Here is a 20,661-nt window from a genome sequence, read left to right on the forward strand (position 1 = left end):
GCACGAGAACTCTACATTTATAAAGTAGCATGCACGAATAAATCTAAGAAGGAACTGTAAAGGTAGGCTTCGTTTTTTACATGGTAACAAACTCTGTTCATAATTGCTTGCCACGCAATATTTTTCATGCGAAATAAATTTTATGCTAACTTTTGTACCTTGAAGCGTTTTGAATAAATTTTATATGGTCCATCTCGAGATATTTACTACACAGTGACTGGACAGTACTTCCTGTGTTAGTAAAGTTGTGTAGGCTCACATATCGCTGAACTAAACAGCAGAAAATAATTCCAGTGTTTAGCTTGACTTCGTTTATTGTTAATGTACTCAGCTAAGAGAATTTTAAAATAAGAATTCAGATACAATATTATAAATTTATCTTTACGATATAATATTTACTTTTCATGCAAAGTGTATCTATTATAAAGAACAACACACACTATAAAATCTATAAAACCCAAACTTATATTTCATATAATACAGATCATAATGTTGTGAAACCAAGAATACCAAATATTACTGGACAATTGTCTGTATATTACTGATAAACGTCAGGATAAACAATCTGACTGTGGTGTTTATTACTGGACAATTTTCTAATATTTTGGAATGCATACAAGTCAATCATAGTACCCAAGGTAATATAAAACTGGTAACAATAAAAATAGATTGCTACTAATAAACACCACCGTCATTTTGCTCATTTGCCAACTTTATTAGTGGCAATCTATTTTTATTGTTACTTGTTTTATATTTCTGTGGGTACTATAACTGGCTTGTATGCATTCCAAAATATTAGCTTGACCAATTATTGAGAAACATTCTTAGTAGCATGCGAGTTCTGATAAGAAGAATTAGCTACATACGTGTCATATGAGATCTTATCAATGTAATAGAGATAGTACTGTACATACAGGCTACACCTTTAAACTGGATCATCGACTACTAACAATATAACATAGTCATGCATCAATGCCATATTTTGGTGTTATTCAATAATAGTTGGCTCTGAAAGAAAACCTTAACCGTGAAATTTAAGAGTCGTTGGTAGATTGTTGGTAGTTAGAATGAGTAGTTTTTGAGTCAATCTCAGCTATAATTACACAGAAGACAATTATCTCATTCAGTTTTAAATTTTTTGTGAAAACGGCTTAGTTGTTGGATGAAAGATTCCAAATTATCTCTGTTATTCTGTAAAACTGAAATATAATCATTTATATTGTACAACCGTGGAATTTTTACACTTTTATTAGGAGTAATTTAGTTTCAAAATATACTCAGAAAATGTTACACAGTACCTGTTCCTATTTCATATTGTTCTTTGTAGTACTGTTATAAATATCTAGAAAGACCACATTTATATATGAGATTTCAAAGATCGAAGTGATTGTATTAGCTGGACGTGGAAGCTCTACAATAAAACTATGTGTAATCTTAACGTATTCTATTGTTCAGTGTATTTGCTGTTTCATTAGGAAAATATTCCACTGTTGTGCGAAAGTTTTTCTAGAACGGATGTTAAATGTTTTACTAACCTTTTGAATAAAATGTTGTGGTACTCACTTTTAAAATGATGGGTTTCAGAGAAGAATCTTGTTCGTGGGTCTTGAGAACATCTTACCTTTATTATACTGAAGAGCTTAATGCATTTAAAGTACATTAGGACATCAGACAGGTGATTATGTAAGTTTACATAAACTAGTATCGAAGTCTTTGTGTTTTTAGTTTAATTTTATACGTTAATGAACATCACTGTATACATTCATTTACTGCTGCAATTTAGTTATTGGTAACCGACTTAAGTCACTTATTTAATTGCTACTGGTTACTTTGATAAACAACAACACGTTTATTTACTCTTAGACGTACGTTTGAGTAAATGTCATCGTGAAACTTTATTTAGTTACTGATAAAATTTAAATATTTTAATTGACATCTGTAGAAATCTTAGCTTACAAAATCGGTTTCCCAAAGGACCAGGACACCCCAAAAGATCAGTGTTGTTGTTTTCTTCTGTAGTATGTGATGATTCCTGAGACAACATAAACAAGTGTCAAGCACTGAACTTTCACCATCAAATAACACATACTGTTTCCCCGGCCCCACAGCAACGTATCAAACTGTGCTATCCAGTCAGGTGATTAAGGCTCCTGCCTCCTAATTTGAGAGTCGCGGGTTCAAATTACACCCGTTACAATGTTGCTGTGTAGCAAAGGTCCATCTTTGTTTTTGAAGCATTGTTACAAATTTTCAGTACTCTAGCTGTGCTGATTATTTCGTGGGTTGTTTAGTCTCCTTTAAACATGTCAGAAAATAAGGTAAGTCAGGTTTAGTTTATGAAAAGCATATTGGAGCTTTATAATGTTAAGTGAACTAAGTTTCAAGCTTATGTTGAAATTTTTTCGGTTTACGTATCGAGAATGATTGCTTCTTTTTGATTACAGGAATTTTCTGAAATTCTGAAAAGAAAACGTTTCAACAATTCATTTTACTCATAAAGCACGCTCAGCTGGACAAATGTGAAATTAACGATTATTTATATTTTAAACTCCCTGATTAATTATTTAGGGAATATTTGAACTTTCTGACAAATAATAAAAATTCCATCAGATTTAAAACAAGTCATATTTGTTCGTTTTTGATCAGTGAAATACTACTTTATCATGGTTAAGAAATCTACATGTAATGTCAGTGTAAACATGCACTATTTTTCACTGTAAGCCAGAAATAAAGCTAATATGAAATTATGCAGTTATCGAATTCTACTTCCTTGTGAAATATCCCTTCCACCGTTTTAACTGACATAATATTATAGTAGCACTTCTTAGTAGTGTCCTGATACAACAGAATCAGTATATGTTTAAAAACCTCAATTATTCAAAACACAGTTTTCAATCTCAAACTCAAATAAATTGCCAATAACTTACTATACGAGATTAAAATCAGGAGATGAAAGAAAACTCTATAAAATGTGCCATCTTCGAAGATGTAATGTTTTGCAAACATAACCCTTATTTATACCATTTCGCAGAAAATGAATATGCCATCTAATGTCAACATTTCTATTGTATTTTTGTATTTGTGTTTCATTGAAGTAAATATATATATATATATATATTTGTGTATGTGTTACTGTTTAGAGAAAGCAAGTAAAGCATTAGAAGTAAGCAGGCCTACATTTTAAGATAAAACTTACGTTACCTGCATTTTTTTCATATTCTTCTCAATTTATTCATTTCGAAACCGAAAGTGTGAAAAAATAGAATTTCAGATCATATTTTGTTTTCTATAAATTAGGAACTCTTCATCCAGTAGTGACTTAAGAGAAACAAAATAAATATAAACGTAAAGTGATTATATAGCTGTAATAAAGACGCAACAATTTAAATTTGAAGTATTGTTGAGTGAATGTACAGTTAAGTTGTAAACTAGAAAACCATAATCTTTTGCTACTTTTTTTTAGAAAATAAATTAATCGGAATTGTCTGACAACTTTAAAGAGAGCCAATTATTGAAAAATAAAGCTAAACATTTTTTAAAGTTTGTAATTAATTATCAGTAAATGGAATTTTATGAATCCAAAAATACTTTTTTTAATATCTTCACATACAAACTATTCAGCCAATACAGTGTCGAGCTGCTATAGCTTGGGAAGCTGGGAAACCGCTTTCCGTAGAAACCATAGAAGTGGCGCCACCTAAGAAAAGAGAAGTTCGAATAAAGGTGAGATATTTTGGTGAAAGAAAGAAAAACAACGAGCTATTTGACTGGAGCGAGTAATTAAAAATTTAATGTATTAGTAGTTTATTGTTATATAAAAATCATGTGTTTTTAGTTACTATGTTATCAGTAATTACTTCTTAAAACAAGCTACGTGGGGTAAATCAGAGATAAAAATGTTTTAAGAAATTATGTAGTTACTTGAGACCTGCACTGTAATAAATTGAGTTCACTCTAAAATATAAGTTTATAATGCTTAGGAGGCACGTATGTTTCACTGAGTTCCGCCGCTGTTATTGATATTTTCAACCGTATCCAAATAATATCTCTTGAAGTTCGACAAACCTAGGAACTTTAGGTTAGTCCGAAGACTATACACAGAGATGAAAATGCAAAGTAATCTTTGTAACCTTAATATCTGTGCTTGTATTTATGCATTAAACATCATAACCAGTTATATTAATGAAACTATGCATCCCTAAAAATGAAATAGATCTGTATTTACAAGACTCGTTAAAGCGGGTCGTTTTATATATATTCTGTAACTAATTTGAAACGACGAGGTTGCTGGTAGTAACAGTATCTATTTCTGAAATAAATAAATAGTAAAGTTTTAAAGGGCCCGGCATGGCCAAGCGCGTAATACGTGCGACTCGTAATCCGAAGGTCGCGGGTTCGCATCCCCTTCGCGCCAAACATGCTCGCCCTTTTAGCCGCGAGGGCGTTATAATGTTACGGTCAATCCCACTATTCGGTGATAAAAGAGTATCCCAAGAGTTGATGATTAGCTGCCTTCCTTCTAGTCTTACACTACTAAATTAGGGACGGCTCGGTGCAGTGGGCTAACAACCTACTCACTTAAATACATGTTGAAGAATCCGCAAGCGATTGCGGTCCTATGTTCCTTGATGGAATCTAATGGTGAATGAATGAATGAAAGTTTTAAAGGCAAAATGCCTCGAAAAATTTTGGTAGTAATAGTAGGATTTAGAAAGGAAAGTTAAAATTGTGTTATATATGGTGATGGGTTAGTTTTAGGAAATTCAAGTTTTATATTACAAGAGAATATTTATTTTTCTGACAGAGATGAAACTATTGAATAGAGATCACTGATTCCATGATTTAGATTAATTTCGAAAGGACGAACAGTGTTTAGACTAGTCATCCAAATAACTTCTTTTATTCTTCTGTCTACTTATGTTTTATTCGTTTGTTTGTTTTTGAATTTCGCGCAAAGCTACACGAGGGCTATCTGCTCTAGCCGTTCCTAATTTAGCAGTGTAATATTAGAGAGAAGGTAGCTAGTCATCACACCCACCGTCAACTCTTTGGCTACTCTTTTACCAATGAATAGTGGGACAGACCGTCACATTATAACGTCTCAACGGCTGAAAGGAAGAGTATGTTTGGTAGGACAGGGATTCGAGCCCGCGACCCTCGAGTTAAGAGCTTTAACCACCTGGCCATGCCGGGTCCTTAAGTTTTGAATCCTGTTTCAATGCCCATGAGAATAACATTGTTAATGAAGTGACCAAGTTGGCTAAGGTGTTGAGTGATAGGGAGATCTTTTTCGGTGTTATCAGAAGATTTATGTTGTCGAAACGTTCACCTGAGAACTGCTTGTGTATGTCCTACATACTGATGATTGCATTTTTTACACTCTATATGATAAATGGGTATTTTTGTTTCACAAGTGATTTCTTTGGATATTTTAATGTTTCTTTGATTTTGCTTGTCAGAAAATGAGTCGGTATTCTTTATGAACTTGCTGGTTTGACAATGGGCTTTATTACATGGACAACAATCATTTTCGGATAAAGTGTAATTCATTTTTGTATGAACAAGGATAACTTTAAGAGTTCTGAAGGGTACAACAGGAACTTTAAAATATCTTTTTAAAAAGATCATTGAGCTGTAGGAGATGAAAATGTTTTTTTTCAGAATTCGTGAAATATTTTTTGAGCTTAAACTGATAGGTAAGAATGAGAGAGATTACATTTAAAAGTTTAATATTACTTTGATTTAGGATTATTTTTACCTATAGTTGTTAGTCTTTTCAATTTGTGTATCGATTTCGGTATCTTTATATCTTCTTCGTAACGTGGCTCATTTTAGATCCTTGATGTGTTTTCTGTAGTCTGTTTCATCTGAATTTTTTTTAAAACTCTAAGAGCTTGGTTTTACGTGATGTTTTGTTTAGTGTGAGATGGGTGGCAGCTTTTTATAGTGAAGATATTTTGGTCTGTCTTCAATTTTTATTTTGTAGAAGTCAGTGTAAAATTCCGTTTGTTTAAAAAAAAATAAACAAACTGCGACGCCAAGAATGTTAATGTGGGCAGGCGAGTAATCACAGGTAAACTTGAATGTTTTACATGGGAGATAAATTATTTAAGGAATTTAAGACCGGCTAGCAAAATATGTCATGTATGTAACGTTTTCGTGGACGACATTTTACAGGGATTAGTTGTGAAAGCTGGTTATCAATATGACCCACAAAGATGTTGGCATATTTGGAAGACATTACCTCCTTAATGTAATGTTCCTTATTGGATTCGAAGTTGTTCTGAATTAAAACCAGGCTGAGAAATCAGTTACTGTTTGAGATTATGATGGGTTAGAAATGTTAATGTGGACATTAGAGTTTCTAGTCCTTCATTACGTAGAATACAGGAGTAAAAGGTGGAAGCATCCATTGTGCAAAAAAGACTATTAGGTTGTAACTGCCCATCAGTGTTAATATCTTCTATGATATTAAGAAAGTGGGTAGTATCCTTTATGGAAGAATGGATGGTGCAGGGAGAACGTTGTATGTGTTGGTAAACAATAGCGGTCAGGGTTTCATTAGCCATGCTTATGTTATAAATTATGGGTATGTCAAAATTTTAAGGTTTGTGTATTATATGTAAGAGATAAAATCTATTAAGAAGAGTTTGTTTGGATGTCAAATACTGAAAGGTGTCTTTCTTATTTTTATTGATTTGGAGGAGTTAGTTAAGTTTATTTGTTACGGTATTAATAAGCTGAGTTGTAGGATCATGTGAGAGTTATAGAAATGAGTGTCCACTAGTTGCTGGTTAACTTCCGTAAATGTATTCTTTTTGTTAAGAATAACAATAGCCTCACTCTTGTCTGCTTATTTCTTTTTGGTTAATATTATTGGGTTCATTGTTTAGAGATGTTAGGGTTTATATTATTTCATTTTCTTCTACTTTAATATAACTCTCTAAATGTGATCACATCGATTCAAATCGAGTTTCAATACCCGTGGTGGGCAGAGCACAGATAACCTACTGTGTAACTTTGTGTTTAATTCCATTTAATGAACAAATTTTGTGGTGCTCTGTTTCGTAAAGGTGTCCAAAAAGACTTTTCTTCAAACGTCGGTTATAATAATTCTCAGTTGGAAGGAGTTTGTTGTGAAAAAATTCGAGAAGTTTTTGTTTTGTAGAGAATTCATGAATGCCAGAAAGAAGTTTAGGATAATTGATATCGCTGTTATATGGGCAGAAGCTGAAACCATTACTAAGGAAACCGAGTTCTGCTTCAGTTATATCTTAAAGATTAAAAATATTAGAGATATGTGGGAAGTGTTCATTGTTATCTTTATGATTTATAACGTCGCTGTTATTTTCAACAGATTTGTTAATTTAAGAAGACTTCTGTGTATTAGAGTATGAAGTGTTTTTAAAAGTTTTTTTTTAGGCTGTTTATTGTGAGATAAAAGGATTTTAATAGTTTTCTGTAGATTGCTTGATGTTATGGTAGTTTCTTTGTGACAAAAAAGTGTGTTATTAGAAGGGTGTATGTGTTTTTCTTGTAGCAAAGTCACACTGGGCTATCAGCTGTGTCCAACGAGGGGAATCAAACCCCTGATTTTAGCAATATAAATCCGTAGATTTACTGCTGCCTCAGCTGGGAACAGTGTCAGAAGCACTTTTGCAATTGGTGTTATTGTTATGAAGCTGATTTTTGGCAGTGGTTTAGTTTAGAGAGAGAGAAGTCTGAAGAATTCTCTCCCCAACAGGGGTGGGCAGGAACGTTGTGGTTCCTCTTCGTCCCCTCAGATGAAAGATTATTCAACTTTGGGTAGGAATTTACCTGTATTTTACTTTGACTTGTTTAAGGTGTTGAAGTGCGGTGGGGCGTTAAAAAATGACGGGTGAGAAACTGGGACCGAGACAAAGGAGTCACAAAAGAAGTAATCCAGGCAAGGACATTGCCTTGGCTGGGATCTGAAGATCCAATGCCTGAGATTTAGATGTGGGAGGAAACGGGAATGTCCCTAGAAAACCCTCTTTCACAGGACAGACGTCGAATAAATGTATCAATTTTCTTTGTAAGTTTTTGTAGTTTTTTTTCTTTCAGTAAAGGGTTGTACGATTTATAATAGTGGAAAAATTCTTTACCTAGAATATGGACAAAATTTTGACGAAATATGTTAGTGATATTCATGATTTCTAAGGATGTGTTTTTAAGGGTCTGTTACAGTTCTGATCACGTGCTCCTATTGTTATCGGTGCTTTTAATACGAAATATTGAAGTGTGGTTCGGTTTTTCATGTTATGCTCTTGTGACTTGTTACGTTGATAAAGGTTCTGTGCATTTCTCAGTGAGTTTTCTAAGTATTTTAAATAGTTGTTTTCTGCGGTAACTGAATGATTCACCGTTTGTTTCACGTTGAATGTTGACACATATTGGTGCCAGGAAGTTGTTGTTGTCATGATATACAAGATGGTTAAGTTTAAGGGAAGGGAGAGAGTAAGTAACTATGTCCTTTAGGGTGTGGAGAGTATTGCTGGTCGTTCTGAGAGTTTATGATAATCCATGAGAGACAACTGTGTTTTAATGAAGATAATTCTACAAGAGACTGGTGGAGACTGTTGTGTGGCGATTACTTTGGTAGTGATTTGGTATGGTTTTAGAGATAAAGGACTGGAAGGGTTTGCGGATAAGCAAGAGTGAAGAACAAAAGCAAATGTTGGTATTTGTGGAATGTGATGTTGTGGGGAAAATGTGAGTTGTGTTTAGTCCTCTGGCAGGGCTTGTAGGATCTCTTTGAGAAAATGAATGAGTTTGTAGTTTGGTGGATGGAGTGATATAGGTAATATTGTGAAATATATTGGTAGCTTCTGAGATAGGAAGAAATATAGAATGGACAGGATATGAAGTGTGGTTATATTAACAGGGTAAAAAATTACGTAACGCCTCATAGAATATGTTATAAACACTGTTACGATTAAAGATGTTACTGCCAATGACTCTTCTGCATGAATAATGAATAGTTGGGTATTTACTTTTAAAAGTATTATGTACAGAAACGTTTCCCCCAACTGCTCGTAGTTCGATGTTATGAAAACTGAGGAAAATAATCACTTTAAAAGTCGATCGTAGCTATAATCTTCAAATTCACGCATACGTAATAAAAACAGGAAAACGTCCTGGCATGATAAACGCAAACTAATGTGGCAGTGGTTTAGTTTAGAGAGAAAGAAATCAGAAGAGTTCTCTCTCCAACTGGGGTGTTCAGGAACGTTGTAGTTCCTCTTCGTCCCCTTACATGAGAAATTTTTTAAAATATCCGTGGAATTTTTACTTTATTTTTAATATTTCAAAAATGGAGTGGGGTATTTGTGAGTGAGAGGAAGGACGGGAGAACTGGACGAGAGCAGCGAAAGTGAAGTGAGCCAGACCTTGGCTCGAGGACGGAGTACACTGGCAGCTGGCGAATTGATTTTTAAAATTTACTATGATTGATTTGATACCCTGTGACTGGGTAAACGGCCCTTTTCAGAATGAGGCTGGGACCTACAGGTCCGATGCCAGAGATTTTGCTGTGGGGGGAAACGGGAGTACCCCGAGAAAACCCACTTTCACGGCCTGGGCGCCGAATAATCTACCCAGACAGTGCCCGGAAGTAGCTGAGAAGAAGAAAATTGCGAAGAGTATGTGTTTTCTAATAGCAAAGCCACATCAGGCTGTCTGCTGAGTCCACCGTGGGGGCCTGGCATGAACTGATGGTTAGAGATTTATGTGAGTTGCGGGTTCATATCCTCGTTACCAAACATTCTCACTCTATCAGCCGTAGGGGTGTTGTAGTGTAACGATCAATCTCACTATTCACTGGTAAAAGAGTACTTCAAGAGTTAGAAGTATATGATGTTGACTAGCTGCCTTGCTTCTAGTCTTTAAGTGTTAAATTAATCACGGCTGGTGCAGATAGCCTTCTAGCAGGCTTGCACAGAAATTGAAACCAAACTTATTAAAGTAAAAACAGTATAAATATTGACTACTATATATTTTCAAGGTGAGTTCGCAAGAAACATTTTGATTATTATTAAAAAAAATATTTGATATATGTTGAATCATACATGCAGCAGAACAGACTAGAATAATGAACATTCAGACAGTTTATTTCATGTGCTAAATTGACGAATTTAACAATACGTTTTCATTGTTAATGTAAAAAAAATTAAAAAAATATTTATATAAAACAGCCGAAAATCGATTGTTTGTTGTGAATGCTGTTGTATTGTATACTTTTGTTGTTATAGAATGATGTTAGATCCAGGAAAGCCAGATGGTTAGAAAATGGTGGACTACGATGTTTAAGCGTACAAACTCTTACAAAAAGTTTTACACTAATAAAATGCATATTTTTATATCTGTAATTTACGTTTAAGAAAATGTTTTCTTTTTCATGAATGAATAAATATTTTAGTTGGTGACTTCGGGAATTTGTCATAGTGACCTCCACCTAAAAAATGGTCTTAACCCTGGTTGTGCTCCCAAAGCTAATTTCCCCTGTGTTCTTGGTCACGAGGGTGCAGGAATAGTGGAGAGCATTGGAGAGGAAGTGACGAATGTGAAACCTGGTGAGTGTCAAGATGGGAAAAATATACTTCCGGATTAAACCCTAGGTTTGTAACAATAATTAAGTGACATGACTTTAATCAGTGTCAATTGGAAGAACACACAAGCTTGTCAGAAACATTATTGCAACAAGATACATGAAGGAAATAACTAAAGCCACTTAACTTGTCAAAATAATAATAATTGCAATAAAAAGTAATAACCAAATGTTGCAATAAAACGAATAAATTGCTCCAGAAAAGTTTCGAAAAAGGTATTGCCCTTAAGGTGACAGCCATGAAATATACGAGTTACTAAATAAGACAGTCAATAAACTGTGGAAAGAAATAGTTACAACAACACAAGTTTTAGAAAACTTACACGACAGAACAGGAAAACAGTAACTTTTCTCTTTTAAGAACGATATCCCAATATTATATTTTAATATCGAAATAATTTTGATGTATAGAAACTTTTCAAGCTTTCGAATAAATTGTGTAAGCTTTCTTTTTCGAAGCGTTCATATATTAGAAAGTTTAATAACTGAATGCTTATATATTTCAGGTGACCATGTTGTTCCTTTGTGGTTGCCGCAATGTGGAAAGTGTGTGATGTGTTTACGTCAGGATAACAATATCTGTATTGGGATGAAGTAAGAAAACTAACACTTGGATTAATCTTTGCTTACCTGGGATACTTGCTATTTAACAAATAGCACACTGTAAAAAAAAATAATAGTTGGCTGTCAGATATCTTTTAGCACATAAAATTAGTTGTCAACTATAAAGCTAGAAACCACATAAAACTTTGATGACAGTAAATAATGCTAAACACAACTAATTATTATTTATCGTTGAAATGGTCAATAATTTTGCAATTATGTAAAGATAACTCTATTACTATTTAGGAAGCGAGCCCAATAACAACAATAAGGAAAATGATCTTAAAATAATTTCTGAATAAATTTGAATTATATGAAACTAAACATACTTAGAAGACAGAACGAAAAAAAAACAACCAGTAATTATCGCCACAGGTCAATTAGGTATCTTCACATTAACGCATGTAGTGGTGTTAAGCTCATCTGTATTTTCCATGATGTGTGTTGAACAGTTGTTAAAAGTTTGAAAACAATGTTTCGTTCTCAAAAAATATGATGTCGAAAATGTTCAGTTGGGTATTATAATTCACAGATAAATTTATTGTATTTTTCTTTGTTTCAGAGAAACTCAAACACATGGGTTGATGTCTGATAGAACAAGCCGATTTACTTGTAAAGGAAAGGTGATTCATCAGTTTATGGGTGCAAGCACCTTCTCTGAATATACTGTAGTGGTTGATAACTCTTTGGTTAAGGTGAGTTCAGTAACTAATGTATGTAAGTTCCACATTACTTATTAGTATCTGCGTCTTGATTCATTAACAACTTCCGTATTTAATAAACTAAAGTAGTCGGAGAATATGCAACGACTGAGATTTAATTATTGTGATTGTTTTGACGAATAGAAACCGTGAGAGATAACGAAAGATGTTACACTTACAAGGAAATATCCACTCAAAACACCCGTTTGTTATTTTATTATTATTTTTGTTTGTTTATTTTGAATTTCGCGCAAAGCTACTCGAGGGCTATCTGCGCTAGCCGTCCCTAATTTAGCAGTGTAAGGCTAGAGGGAAGGCAGCTAGTCATCACCACCCACCGCCAACTCTTGGGCTACTCTTTTGCCAACGAATAATGAGATTAAACCGTGACATTATAACACCTCCATGGCTAAAAGGGCGAGCATGTTTGGTGCGATCGGAATTCGAACCGCGACCTTCGGATTACGAGTCGAACGCCTAAACACGCTTGGCGATGCCGGGCCTATTATTATTCTCTCATGAGCCTGCAATAAAAGCGGTTTAGTATGTGACATCCAAAGCTTTTGTTGAGTAATAAATAGGGTAATGGAAAACGTAGAGGTATTGAAAAATCGATTTACTTCTTGTATACTTTACATTTGCTACAGAATTGTAAATTTTAAGTACATAAGACATTATCACTCAACCTTGATCAATACTCATGATATAAGATTTGATTACATACATTCGTAGAACAATTATTTTGAAAGACACGAAGGTTTATTCAAAGTGGTATTTTAGACGTATATGTTTTACTTGGAAAGGGTGATATTCTACTAGTATAATTGTATCGGTTAAAAGTCTTTCTTTGAAAAGATGTCGGAGGTTCACGAAAACAGTTTTGTTCAATTTTTGTCCCACTCGAAGATAATATAAGGACATGGTCATGTTTGTGAAATTATAGCTTGAGTGATGAGGACTCAAACCAAGTATCTGATAACTCTAATTTGTTTTCTAACGAACTGCCGATTTCGGACATATGGTCCTTTTGGGCGGCGATGATTTATAGATGTTATGTCAAAAGTTTGATATGTGTGGGGAGGTAGAACTGGGGTAGCCCAAGAAAACTCACTCTCACTGATAATATTAATTATTAATTATCAGTACCTTTGTTCACTTTTTTTGCGTCCTTCTCACGGCCATGACCATGTATTTTTATGTAATTTTTGTTGTGTTAATTGTGCTAACTTATTTTCTTTGTTGGACTGTTGTACTCTCTGTGTCGTAGAGGCTTGTTTTACACTTAAATTTATTTAAAACGGGAGCCATAGTACTTTTGATGAAGCACCGGTGTCTGATTATTTTGTTTTACCTTCACCACAACCATACAGTTTATCATCTAAATAGTGAAATGTTTCGAAAATAAGGTCGTTTAATGTAGCATAATTCAATTAGTTTAAGAGAGAGATAATTAACTGTTTTATATTTAACATGGAGACACATTTATTTAATGTGTCTGTTTTATATCCGAGTTTATTTAAAAACACATCTAACTGTTGCAACTCACTACAAGAACAAACCAATGTCTGAATACGAGAATTATCTTTTGTTAGCAGGTCTATCTTTTCTGTTCTGCTGGTATTTGAGAAATACCACAAGTGCATTTGTTACATACGTGAAAACTGACAAAATTTCCGTCACACCAAACATGCTTGCCCTTTTAAACGTGGGGGCGTTATAAAGTATTGGTCAATCCCACTATTCATTGGTAAAAGAGTAGCGAAAGAGTTGGCGGTGGGTGGTGATGACTAGCTGCTTTCCTTTAGTCTCACACTGCTAAATTAGGGACGGTAGTTCAGATAGCCCTCGTGTAGCTATTCAAAAAAAGAAACAAGTTGAGAAAATAAAGTTGAATACGTAACATGAAGTAAATATTCTTTACCTTTGAATCATTTATGTTTGATTTTCTGTAAGGAATACCACAGTAAAATTAATATATTTTTAAGCATTTTCTTTGAGCAAATAACAGTTGTTGTATCATTCACTATTTTGTTGGAAACTTTCGTAGCTGCAGTTCATTACTTTTGTCTTCCTTTGGACAACTAAACACTAACTCATATGTTTATACCGATTTCATTTCAACTACTCTTTCGAACACAACACTTTCTGATCATTATTACATTATATAACACTGCTGTTAGGTTTAGCTAAGTGTGTCTGGAATTACAAAAACTTTCGTTTTCTATATACCATTAATCCAAACCAAATAATTTACATTGAATATACCATGCATCCATTGCTTGTGTAATCCTTGTAGGATCTCCCTATTAACAGTTGGGTGTGTGGAATTCTAGTATATTTTATGAGGTAGCTTTGTTTTCATTAAAGAGTATTTTTAAACAGTTTAAGCAATGTTGTTTTCTTCATTTGTCGTTTGTAGCAATTATCATCTCAATATTCAAAATTACATATTCCAGGTAAATCCAACAGCTTCAATGAAAGAAGTTTGCTTAATTGGTTGTGGCTTCAGTACGGGTTACGGAGCTGCAACCAATGTTGCGAAAGTGAAAGCCGGGTCGACTACGGCTATTTGGGGTCTGGGCTGTGTAGGGTTGGCCACTGTTGTTGGATGTAAAGATAGTGGAGCCAGCCGGATCATTGGTATCGACATCAACCCTGATAAGTTTGAGATAGGTATGTGAAAACATCTCAAAAATCATTCTAAATAAAAGTAAAATGATAATAATAATTTTCACAGCTAGTGATTTTTGTTTGAGATTATGTCGGTGTTTATTCATACAAAAATACTTAAACTTTGTTAAATTACAAAAGAATGAATGCTAAAAGAATAAAAATATGAATATTAATTTACTTTGTTGTGAGACACGATACAACATTAAAAATGTTTATTGTTGAGACGTCAGTAAGTGTTTAATAAAGGATGAAAAACAAATTCACCACAACAGATGATTACAAAAGATACAAAGGTTTCAAATACCATATGTCATTATTTTAAAGGGACTGTTTACCTAATAATTTTCAGAAAATGATAGTTATATATATATATATATATACACACACACACACAGGCACTACTGGCCACAATCTTAAGGCCAATGAACAAAAAGAAAAAATATGCATTTTGCGATGTTAGACTCAACCACTTATTTGAGTAGAGCTTCGAAAGATGAAAATAAGAAAAGGAGAAAAAACCCTTTTAGCATTTAATAGGGAAAATGTGAACACTATGAAATTAGCCTGAATACTAGCCGGTCAAAAGTGTATGACCATACTGAAACGAAGCGTTAATCGGTAAACACGTAACGAAATTTAGTCATTTGTGTTCAAGCATTAGCGTTGTCAACATCTCCCACTGACATCTCTTGTGTTACATTGAGTAAAAATATAGAAAAGACTAAAAATGTTGACAGAGTTTGAACGTGGCAAAATTGTCGAGCTGCAAGAGCAAGGTCTCTCTCAACGTGCCATCGCTGGTGAGAATGGGCGTAGCAAAACTGCTGTTGCAAAATTTTTAAAAGACCCTGAGGGATACAGAATGGGTAATTTCAAGTGGTCGGCCCAAGAAAATTTCGCTGGTGTTGAACAGGAGGATTCGACGGGCTGTCCGACAAGACACCAGGTGATCGTCGAACCAGAGTAAGGCCTTTACGGACGCAGATGCAGCTCAAGAACAATAAAACGGCATCTGCAAGAGAAAGGCTTTAAAATCCTTTTAAACGTCTTGAAAGGCCACGCCTCCTTCCATATCACGAAACAGCTCGGTTAAATTTTGCTGAGAAGCACCGAACATGGGACGTGGAAAAGTGGACGAAGGTTTTGTTCTTTTATGAGAATAAAATTAACCTGGATGGTCCAGATGGCTTCCAACGTTACTGGTACGATAAGGATATCCCACCGGAGACATTTTCTACACAACACAGTGGAGGAGGTTCCATCATGATCTGGGATGCTTTCTCGTTCCATGTAACAATGGAGCTTCAGGTTATATAAGTGCGTCAAACAGCAGCTGGCTACATGGCAAATAACGTGATTCTTTTGGACCATCCAGCATGTTCGCCTGAGCTGAAACCTGTTGAAAATGTTTGGGGTTGGATGGCAAGGGAAGTCTATAGAAATGGACGTCAATTTCTAACAGTGCGTGGTCTTCGTAAAGCCATCTTCACCACTTGGAATAACATTTCAGCCAGTCTTCTGCAAACGCTTGTAACGAACATGCCAAAGCGAATGTTTGAAGTTATTGGGAATGACAGCCGTGCAACTCACTACTGAGACCTCTTGTTGGGCACTTCCTACCCTGTTTAGGACTTCTCTTTGGTATGGTCTTAAACTTTTGACCAGCTAGTATTTAAGATAATTTCATAGTGTTCACATTTGCCCTATTAAATGATAAAAAAGTTTTATATTTTTACTTTCCCTTTTCTTATTTTCATCTTTCAAAGCTATACTTAAATAAGTGATTGAGTGTAACAACGCAAAATGTATATTTTTTCTTTATGTTCATTGGCCTTAAGATTTTGGCCAGCAGTGTATATGTATGTATACAAAAGTATCGCAACTGGTAGCGCACTTATGACATCTTCCAAAGCTAGGAAATAGGTGTAATTCTACAACAGAAGCTGGCGATCTACTTTCAGATCAATCAAATGTCTGATTTTGAGTGACACGCCAAACTTTAAGAGATTGTCTTCAGATAAATGTGGTAATTATATCAGTAACTTTAATCTTGTTTCTATAATTTCGATGATCGGTATAAGAAAATATTGTCCATAATGACAACCCTACCATTCCCCCCCCCCCGAAAAAAAATTCCTCTATGAAGAACAGGCATCACATGGACTGGTCGCTCGTGTGCTGAACTCGTAATCTGCGAATTGCAGGATCAAAACATTTCACTGGACATACCCTGTTAGCTGTGGGGGGGATTATATCATGACAGTTAATGCCCGTATTTGTCGGTAATGGGTAGCCTAAGAAGTAATGATGGGAGGTATTGAAATAGATGTCTTTTCTTTATTTTACCACAAAAATTATGGACATCTAGTACAAATATCCTTTACCAAAAAATTTAAAAAAACATAATTAACAGCTTTTTTTTGTTCCATAATACGAATTTTTTTCATTATAAGCTGCAATTATCACATTGAATTTCTGATAGTACTTTCATTGTTTTCCCAAAATCTATCTTCTATCTTTGGTGTAACAAGATTTCTTCTAATAAGTATACTTAAACAGTATATTGACTTAAAACCAAAATATTAAGGGCTTGTAACAGTTTTTAATCTTATTTGTTTACCTCCATAGATATTGTATCTAAATGCTGAATAATACTGTTGGTTAATTTTTTTTATTATTCTCACTTCTACCTAAGTAGAGTGTGAAAAAGATTCATGGCCATATTTTGAATATATATGTCTGTATTTCTTTGCAACAGGCATTTCACAAATTAAACACAACGGTTTATTTTCACAGCTAAACAGTTTGGTTGTACAGACTGTTTGAACCCAACAGATTTTCAACGACCCATTGAGGAAGTTTTACAAGAGATGACTGATGGAGGTCTTGACTTCACGTTCGAATGCATTGGAAACTTACATACAATGGTAAATTTAAACTATTTTAATTACAACGTCAACCAATTACACCATTATAAGTAAATTCAAAGAGTCTGTAAAGGAATTATTCATCGAGTTTTAAAGTAAAATAGGCTATTACAGTAAATTTTAAATTAGCAGATTGAAATGACAAATAATGTTTGTTTTCGAATATTCGCGCGGAGGTACTAAAGGGGTATCTGCAATATATATTTCTCTGTAATGGAAGACGAACGCAGATGTCTCCAGTTGTCATTCGATGAATACGCGAGCAGATAACTTTAAATATAATAGAAAATAGTCCTTAAATTTTAAAAATATTAATGTCAAATCAAGGTCGTTTTTGAATGTTTGAAATTCTTATGACGTCTTTGTAAATTTATATCAAACCCTAGTATTAGCCTTATAAGCCTTATAATCGTAACTTTCAATACAATATATGAAAATGTATTATTGGATTATCTATAGTTGCGTTCACTAGTAAATGTCTAATTGATAACTTATTTTTCTCTTAACTGTTACAGAGAGCAGCTCTGGAAGCGAGTCATCCAGTTTGGGGGGTGACAATGATTGTGGGAGTGGTAGACGCTGACGCAGAGTTAACATTTCCACCTTATAAGTTGTTGATGGGCAGAACCCTGATGGGAAGCATTTTTGGAGGTAAACATAAGATTAATTTATGTAAACTTTGTAAATGCATGATAGTTTAATTTATCTGTATAAATATGTGTACCTGAGGGTGTTCAGTTGTATAGAACAAGAGATAAATATAAAAGTATTGTAATTCCAAAATTCCAGGATACAGAGGTGTAGTGGAAATCCCACGAATGGTGGATCGCTACTTGGAGGGAAAGCTTCCTTTATCGGACTTTATAACACACACGCTGCCATTAGAAGAAATCAACAGGGCTTTTGACTTGATGATTGATGGCAAATCGTAAGTGCATGTTCAACATGATTTCTCATTAAACTTTAAATCTAACAGTTATTTTAGTGGACGTATCATGAGACGAGGAACTGCACTGTGCATACAATTTAAAATGGTTTCATTGTACTTTTAGCGTATCATGCAAACATCTCATTGATAGTATGTTTGATCACCTTTTTATTCCACTGACCAGCGACAAGTGTACAGAACACTACACATTGGAGAAAACGCGAATATGTGTTACATAAAACGTATCACTTCATCGATAATTACTTTGTGTATTTATTTAACTAACGATCAATTAGTTAAAACATCTTTGTGGTTGATGTGATAAATATGGAATAAAATGCAGAAATATGAGAATGTATTATCATTAAGTGAGTGAATGATATTAACGGTTTGTTAATACTCAAGGTAACGCAAGCATGGAAGAGTTAGGTTACTTAGTTTCATAAGTTACTCCATGTCTATCACTATCAAGCAAGAGGAATGGACTTTTTTATATACTTCACTTATCATCATATTCCCATCTGAGTAGGTTGTTATATAACTCATTCAATTAACCGAAACTAGAGACATCAATTTTCAACAATGTGTTTGTTTTTCTTATAGCAAAGCAACATTGGGGTATCTGCTGAGCCCACCGAGGGGAATCGAACCCCTGATTTTAGCGTTGTAAATCCATAGACATAGCGCTGTACTAGCAGGGAGCAATTTTCAACACAGAGGGACAACTATAATTCTTTGCCTTATATCGCGTGGCAACTTCAGAAACAATTGGATGAAACGGTGAAAAAGTGTTAAATGGTAAATGATAAAACACAAACATCAAGTAGAGACTAGACAAACTTTAATTTAGTTTCATAATCAGATTCAGTTTCTGGAACACCTATTTTCTTTTCTTTTTTACACATAAGGAATTGGATTAAATGAATTATCAATGTTAGAACATTGTTATGACAATAAAATTGGTAGGTGCAGAAGCAGATAACCTAGTCCTAGTACAAATTTCGGAGATCATCATATTTTTATTTAAAGTAATAAATCGAAAATTTCTGCTATGTTTGTGTCAGAACACGTTTCTGCATGGAGTTTATTTATTTTGGTGCAGAAGAAAGGGGTGTTCTTTTATCACACATACAAAAACCTTTAGTGGTTTTGCTGTAATTTGTTAGTAATTTTTGTTCAAAAAAACTGTAATCATCTAAGTGATTTTTGTATTAGGTATATTTAACGGTAAATTTAATATAAAAAATTCAGTTTTTTTTTTTTTTTGGAAATTTCGCACAAAGCTACTCGAGGGCTATCTGTGCTAGCCGTCCCTAATTTAGCAGGGTAAGACTAGAGGGAAGGCAGCTAGTCATCACCACCCACCGCCAACTCTTGGGCTACTCTTTACCAACAAATAGTGGGATTGACCGTCACATTATAACGCCCCGACGACTGAAATGGCGAGCATGTTTGGTGCGACTCGGGCGCGAACCCGCGACCCTCAGATTACGAGTCGCACGCCTTACGCGCTAGGCCATGCCGGGCCTAAAAAAAAAATTCAGTCAAAACAAAATTATATAAACAAAATATACAACAGCGACCTCTATCTTGTGAATCAGTGTGAATAATACTAAGTGTAACTTTTGCCAGTAATCTTCTTTCTCACCTAAATAAAAAATCCACGGTGTAAAAGGATCACAAAAACGTTCCTGTATGTAATTTACTATGTAAAAAAATAACCACAAGTTTTTGTTCTTTACAAGTTAGTGAAAAAATGCTCGTTGGATATCTTGTACAAGGAATTGTTCGCCACGTTGTAATTTGAACTTTAAATCTAACAGTTATGTTAATTGACATATCAGAAGACGAGGAACTGCACTGTTCATGCAATTTAAGATGGTTTCATTGTACTTTTAGCGTATTACGATGCACACAACTCATTAATAAAAATTCCACAGTGTAAAAGGATCACAAAATGTTTGCGTATGTAATTTACTATGAACAAAAATTACCACAAATGTTTGTTATTTACAGGTTAGTGAGAAAATGCTCGTTGAATATTTTGTATAATTAAGGAATTATGGTCCCCCGCTGGTACAGCGGTTTAGTCTACGGAATTACAACGCTGAAATCAGGGGTTCAATTCTCCTCGGTGGACTCAGCAGATAGCCCAATGTGGCTTTGCTGTAAGAAAAACACACACGAATACACATATAAGGA

At 34.4% G+C, this 20,661-nt stretch overlaps 1 protein-coding gene across 1 annotated transcript in view; it reads left to right on the forward strand.

Moving 5' to 3' along the window:
* LOC143255930 (tolloid-like protein 1) overlaps positions 1-20,661 on the forward strand; it is a 103,170-nt gene that overhangs the window by 82,063 nt on the left and 446 nt on the right. The window contains exons 20-27 of the mRNA XM_076512366.1: positions 3,622-3,723; positions 10,439-10,592; positions 11,134-11,221; positions 11,793-11,925; positions 14,388-14,604; positions 17,401-17,531; positions 18,047-18,182; positions 18,321-18,459. Of these exons, the coding sequence (XP_076368481.1) occupies positions 3,622-3,723; positions 10,439-10,592; positions 11,134-11,221; positions 11,793-11,925; positions 14,388-14,604; positions 17,401-17,531; positions 18,047-18,182; positions 18,321-18,459 (1,100 nt within the window). The remainder of the gene's footprint in view (positions 1-3,621; positions 3,724-10,438; positions 10,593-11,133; positions 11,222-11,792; positions 11,926-14,387; positions 14,605-17,400; positions 17,532-18,046; positions 18,183-18,320; positions 18,460-20,661) is intronic.

Source organism: Tachypleus tridentatus, chromosome 7 (assembly GCF_004210375.1).
Source record: "Tachypleus tridentatus isolate NWPU-2018 chromosome 7, ASM421037v1, whole genome shotgun sequence".
Classification (NCBI taxonomy): domain Eukaryota; kingdom Metazoa; phylum Arthropoda; class Merostomata; order Xiphosura; family Limulidae; genus Tachypleus; species Tachypleus tridentatus.